Source organism: Colobus angolensis, unplaced genomic scaffold, assembly GCF_000951035.1.
Source record: "Colobus angolensis palliatus isolate OR3802 unplaced genomic scaffold, Cang.pa_1.0 Scaffold83, whole genome shotgun sequence".
NCBI lineage: Eukaryota > Metazoa > Chordata > Mammalia > Primates > Cercopithecidae > Colobus > Colobus angolensis.
The window spans coordinates 591,411-598,137 of record NW_012122154.1 but is presented as its reverse complement, the minus strand read 5'-3'; the positions used below and the strand labels follow the sequence as shown (position 1 = coordinate 598,137).

General features: G+C 44.8%; 1 protein-coding gene across 5 annotated transcripts in view; it reads right to left on the bottom strand.

Moving 5' to 3' along the window:
- Positions 1 to 6,727, bottom strand: part of EZH1 (enhancer of zeste 1 polycomb repressive complex 2 subunit) — a 57,648-nt gene that overhangs the window by 25,308 nt on the left and 25,613 nt on the right. Inside the window, exons 2-4 of one of the 5 annotated variants that reach the window (XM_011929683.1) lie at positions 5,128 to 5,218; positions 3,452 to 3,579; positions 2,568 to 2,696 (exon numbers count right to left, since the gene is read on the bottom strand). In XM_011929683.1, the coding sequence (XP_011785073.1) occupies positions 2,568 to 2,696; positions 3,452 to 3,568 (246 nt within the window). In that variant the 5' untranslated portion in view covers positions 3,569 to 3,579; positions 5,128 to 5,218. Of the gene's footprint in view, positions 1 to 2,567; positions 2,697 to 3,451; positions 3,580 to 5,127; positions 5,220 to 6,727 lie in introns of those variants that run through there. The other 4 variants (XM_011929684.1, XM_011929686.1, XM_011929682.1 and 1 more) reach the window with 4 other exon arrangements.

Genomic DNA, 6,727 nt, shown 5'->3' with positions numbered 1-6,727 from the left:
ACTCGGGAGGCTGAGGCAGGAGAATCGCTTGAACCTGGAAGGTGGAGGTTGCAGTGAGCCGAGATCACTTCATTACACTCCAGCATGGCGACAGAGCAAGACTCCATCTCAAACAAAAAAAAATTTTAAAAACAAATTAATAAATTGAGAGTTTTGTAACATCATCTTGCAAAAGGAATCCCTAGACTGCAAACCTGTGGAAAGCAGAAACTCTTTTTTTTTTTTTTTTGAGAGAGGATCTCACTCTGTTGCCCAGGCTGAGAGCAGTTGTGCAATCACAGCTCACTGCAGCCTCTGCCTCCCAAGCTAAAGCCATCCTCCAACCTCAGCCTCCCAAGCAGCTGGGATCACAGGCATGTGCTACTACATCCAGTTAGCCAGCTAATTTTATTTATTTATTTATTTTTGTAGAGACAGGGTCTCACTAAATATTGCCCACGTTGGTTTCCAACTCCTAGACTCAAGCAATCATGCTGACTTGGCCTCCCGAAGTGCTGGGATTACAGGTGTGAGCCACTACGCCCGGCCAAAAGCAGGGACTCTTATTTACCTTTGTGTCCTCTACAGAGTTCAGCATAGTACTTCCCATACTCAACTGATGTTTACTTCAATTCAAACTGTTGGTCTACTTGGGTTGTACATAACAATAAAGAGCCTGTGAAAGTCCTGAGAGATGAGGAAGTTTTCTGAAGACCTAAACTTTAAGACAGTGGACATCAACTTAGCTGCATAGGTGATAGGGATAGTACGTGGAGAAGCAAAGTGGTATAGAAATTATAGTAACATTCTGATTCAGGAAAGATATTTGCTCTCAATACACTATCTGCTTTTTGTTTTTTGTTTTGAGGCAGGGTCTCACTCTGTCGCCCAGGCTGGAGTGCAGTGGCATAATCTTGGCTCACTGCAACCTCTACCTCCTGGGTACAAGCAATTCTGCCTCAGCCTCCCAAGTAGCTGGGATTATAGGTGCATGCTACCATGCTCAGCTAATTTTTATATTTTTAGTAGAGACAAGGTTTCACCATGTTGGCCAGGCTGGTCTTTGAACTCCTGACCTCAGGTGATCCATCCGCCTCAGCCTCTCAAAGTGCTGGGATTACAGGCATGAGCCACTGTGCCCAGCTTCTGCTTTTTTTTTTTTTAAGAGACAGAGTCTCACTCTGTCACCCAGGCTGGAGATCATAGCTCACTGCAGCCTTGAACTCTTGGGTTCAAGTGATTCTCCCACCTCAGCCTCCCAAGTAGCTGGGATTATAGGCATACACTACCATACCTGGATAATATTTACTTTTTATATTTCAAAAATATTATCCATTTTCCAGGTGTTGGAGGTTACAGTGAGCTATGATAATGAAACTGCACTCCAGTCTGGGTGACACAGTGAGATCTTGTCTCTAAATAATAATAATGATAATAATTTATTTTCATAAAGTTTCTTTTTTTTTGGAGATGGTGTTTTGCTCTCGTCACCCAGGCTGGAGTGTGACAGTGCCATCTCAGCTCACTGCAACCTCCACCTCCCAGGTTCAAGTGATTCTCCTGCCTCAGCCTCCCTAGTAGCTAGGATTACAGAAGTGCGCCACCATGCCTGGCTAATTTTTTTGTACTATTAGTAGAGATGGGGTTTCACCATGTTGGCCAGCCAGGTCTCAAACTCCTGACCTCAGGTGATCCACCCGCCTCGGCCTCCCAAAATGCTGGGATTACAGGTGTGAGCCACTGCGTCCAGCCAAAATTTCTTAACTAGAACATTCTTTTATTTATTTATTATTATTTTTTTTTTTTGAGAGAGAATCTCAGTCTTTCACCCAGACTGGAGTGCAGTGGCGTGATCTTGGCTCACTGCAACTTCTGCCTCCTAGGTTCAAAAGGTTCTCAGGCCTCAGCCTCCCAAATAGCTGGGATTATAAGCATACACCACCACACTCAGTTAACTTTCGTATTTTTAGTAGAGACGGTGTTTTGCTGTGTTGGCCAGGTTGGTCTTGAACTCCTGGCCTCAAGTGGATCCATCTGCCTCAGCCTCCCAAAGTGCTGGGATTACAGGTGTGAGCCACTGCGCCCGGCCCCCAAGATTATTCTTGAAGCTACAGATTTACTAACTTAATAATTCAAAGTTGACTAAAATAACTGTATCTATTAACCTTAACCTTATTTATTTATTTATTTCCTTTCTTTCCTTTTTGTTTTTTTTAGACATAGGGTCTTTCTCTGTCACCCAGACTGGAGTGTTGTGGTGAAATCATAGTTTATTTCAGCCATGAACTTCTGGGCTCAAGCAATCCTTCCACCTCAGCCTCCCAAGTAGCTGGGACTACAGGTGTGCACCACCACGTCTGGCTAATTTTCTTAAAAAAATTGTAGAGACACAGTCTATGTTGCCCAGGCTGGTCTCAAACTCCTCACCTCAAGCGATCTTCCCACCTCAGCCTCTCAAATACCTGGGAATACTTGTGTGAGCCACCATACCTTGTCTTACTTACTCACTCTCTAAAAAGTCACAAATATAAGAAAAAGCTTTAAGCCCAAGGAAGAGAGGAAGACTGAGCTTAAACTCCCAAAAGTACCTTTTTGAGAAAAGGGTGTCCACTCACAGGCTTCATCGACTGAACAGGTTGGACACGAAGCTTCTTCCATTCTTCATTGAGGATCTGGGTTTTTTCTTGAACCTTTGCAAAATTTGCCACATACAAAGCCTAGCAAAGCCATGGAAAAGATTAAGATATATTGTTAATTAATTAATAAATACATTATTTTTTTTTTTGAGACGGAGTCTTGCTCTGTTGTCGCCCAGGCTGGATTGTAGTAGTGTGATGTCAGCTCACTACAACCTCCGCCTCCCAGGTTCAAGTGATTCTCCTACCTCGGCCTCCCAAGTAGCTGGGATTACAGGCATAGACCACCACACCTGGCTAATTTTTGTATTTTCGGTAGAGACGGTGTTTCACCATGTTGGCCAGGCTGGTTTCAAACTCCTGGCCTTAAGTGATCTGCCCAACTCAGCCTCCCAAAGTGCTGGAATTACAGGCATGAGTCACCGTGCCTGGCCTTTTGTTTTTTTTTTTTGAGATGGAGTCTTGCTCTGTCACCCAGGCAGGAGTGCAGTGGCACCATCTCGGCTCACTGCAACCTCCACCTCCTGGGTTCAAGTAATTCTCCTGCCTCAGTCTCCCAAGTAGCTGGGATTACAGGCGCATGACACGACGCCTGGCTGATTTTTGTACTTTTAGTACAAAATGGGGTTTCACCAGGTAGGACAGGCTGGTCTCGAAGTCCTGACCTCAGGTGATCCACCTGCCTCAGCCTCCCAAAGTGCCGAGATTACAGGTGTTAGCCACTGCGCCTGGCCCTGTTAAGATTTCAAAACGAAAGTTAAAAAAAATTCCAACCCCCTTACATTGGATCAGTATATTGAAATACATAAACTTTCACTTGGGAATTATTTTTTTACCTTTGCACCCATATTTGCCTGAAGCCGTTTAAGTTGTCGAAGTCGCATGTATTCAGATTTCACTTTTCTTTTCCAGTAAGTGATACATTTGGAGGTAGGGGGATTTGGTATTTCCATCTTGCTGTAATCTAAGAGAGACAGAGATGAGAACTAGCATTTTATTGCCTGGAAATGAAGCACTCCTCAAATACAAAAAAAAAAAAAAAAGATCAATTATGCTTTCATTCCCATTAAATTTACTCATAAAAACATAAATTTAAAGAACCCGAATGTGTGAGTTCAACAAAAAGTTTCAATTTAAAAAAAAGAGGCAGTGGCTCATGCCTGTAATCCCACCACTTTAGGAGGCTGAGGTGGGAGCACTACTTGAGCCCAGGGATTTGAGATCACCTTGGGCAACATGGTGAAACCCCATCTCTACAGAAAATACAAAAATTAGCCAGGTGTGTTGGCGAGTGCCTGTAGTCCCAGCTACTCAGGAGGCTAATGTGGGAGGACTGCTTAAGCCCAGGAGGTCAAGGCTGTAGTGAGCCGTGACCACACCACTGCACTTCAGCCTGGGTGACAGAGTGACACCTTGTCTCAAAAAGCAAAACAACAAAGAAAACAAAAAACAAGTCCAGGCATGGTGGCTCATGCCTGTAATCCCAGCACTTTGGGAGGCCAAGGTGGGCAGATCTTCTGAGGTCAGGAGTTCGAGACCAGCCTGGCTAACATAGCGAAACCCCATTTCTACTAAAAATACAAAACAAAACAAAACAAAACAACAACAACAAAATTAGTCAGGCATGGTGGCATGTGCCTGTAATCCCAGCTACGTGGGAAGCTGAGACACGAGAATTGCTTGAACCTGGGAGGCTGAAGTTACAGTGAGCCAAGATCGCACAACTGCACTCCAGCCTGGGTGACAAAGTAAGACTCCATCCCCCCCCCAAAAAATGGCCTGGTGCAGTGGTTCATGCCTGTAATCCAAGCACTTTGGGAGGCCAAGGCAGGTGGATCACGAGGTCAGGAGTTCAAGACCAGCCTGGCCAAGATGCTGAAACCCTGCCTCTACTAAAAATACAAAAATTAGCCGGGTGTGGTGGCACGCGCCTGTAATCCCAGCTACTCAGGAGGCTGAGGCAGGAGAATGGCTTGAACCTGGGAGGCAGAGGTTGCAGTGAGCCGAGATCGCACCACTGCACTCCAGCCTGGGCAACAGAGCAAGACTTCATCTCAAAACAAAAACAAAAACAAAAAACAAACAAAAAAACAACAAAATTTCACATCAGCAATTTCTGGTCCAATTATCAAAAAGCTTAGCCTCTGTCCTCCTGTGGTATCTTGTTTTTAATTTACCACTCAAGAAGTCCTCCCACGGTGACTAGGAACTTGGATTACTTCAAGATATGCAAGTCTTCTCTTTACTTTGAGTAAGAGAAATGGTCAGCAAGAACCAAGTTTGCATCCAAGGGTTTCATGGTAAGACCCACCCATGTTACAAAACCATACTGCCAAATTGTCTAAATCTACCACATGCCTAGCATTAAAAGTAGGATATGACAGCAGTATAATCTCATCTCCAAGTCAGCAGCAAGACATATGGCAATAGCAATGCAAATCCTCCCTTTTTTGGTATTTGAATTAAGGTTCAACGTTTTAAAGAAGTATGTATTGTAATATACTTTACCTACCTCACAGAATGCAAGGGGAAGTGTTGGGTATTACAGTGTGCCTCTGTTCTTCAGGAGAATGGCAAGACACAACAGCAGAACAGATGTCCAGCTTTTCAAAAGAGAACAGACAGTGGTTCTATTAAGTTAGTGCGGCAAGTTAGACCCTGAAACCCTCAGTAGGATTTTCCCCCAGAAATCAGGAAGACTTCAAGGTTTCTCCTACTATTTTTGTATGTCTAAGACAGGTCTCTATAATACTTGATGCCATTTGGGAAGAAGCCCTTTACTTTATTAAATTATATTTTTCCATAATGCTTTCTTTTGAGACAGAGTCTCACTCTGTTGCCCAGGCTGCAGTACAGTGGCGCAATCTCAGCTCACTGCAGCCTCTGCCTCCTGCGTACAAGTGATTCTCCTGCCTCAGCCTCCTGAGTAGCTGGGATTACAGATGCCCACCATCATGCCTGGCTTTGGGAGGCCAAGGCGGGAGGGTTGCTAAGAGGCCACGAGTTTGAGATTAGCTTGGCCAACACAGTCAGATCCTATCTCTATTTTTCAAAGTTTTCTTTTAATATTGTTTTTATCGTTGTTTAAAGGAAAAAAGGCTGGGTGCAGTGGCTTACATCTGTAATCCCAGCACTTTGGGAGGCCAAGCTGAGAGGATAGCCTGAGCTCAGGAGTTTGATACAAGCCTGGGTAACATAGTGAGACCTCATCTCTATTAAAAATAAAAAACATCATCCGGGCATGGTGGTGCGTGCCTGTAGTTTGGGCTACTCGAGAAGCTTAGGCGGGAGGATCACTTGGGCCCAGGAGATCAAGGCTAGAGTGAGCTACTGAGATTGCGCCCCTGTACTCCAGCCTGGGCAACAGAGTGAGACTCTGTCTCAAAAAAAAGAAAAACAAAAAGAAATGATCAGGCCACGTGCAGTGGCTTATGCCTATAATTCCAACACTTTGGGACTCTAAGAAAGGCCGAGGCGGGCGGATCACCTGAGGTTGGGAGTTCGAGACCAGCCTGACCAACACGGAGAAACCCCGTCTCTACTAAAAATACAAAATTAGCTGGGCGTGGTGGTGCATGCCTGTAATCCCAGCTACTCTGGAGGCTGAGGCAGGAGAATTGCTTGAACCCGGGAGGCAGAAGTTGCAATGAGCCAAGATTGCACCATTGCACTCCAGCCTGGGCAACGAGAGTGAAACTCGTTCTCAAAAAACAAATAAATAAATACATTAATAGAAAATAAACTGGCTATAGTGGCAGATGCTTGTAGTCCCAGCTGAGGTAGGAGAATCACATGAGCCCAGGAGTTCAAGACTATAGTGAGCTATGATCGTGCCACTGAAATCCAGCCTGAGCAACAGAACAACAGTCTGTATCTCCAAAAAAAAAAAATGAAATCGTGTGGGCATGGTGGCTCATGCCTATAATCCCAACACTTTCGGAGGCCAAGGTGGGTGGATCACCTGAGGTCAGGAGTTTGAGACCATCCTGACCAACATTGTGAAACCCTGTCTCTACTAAATACAAAAATTTAGTAGAGGCACGGTGGCTCACACCTGGAATCGTAGCACTTTGGGAGGCCGAGGCAGGTGGATCATCTGAGGTCAGGAGTTC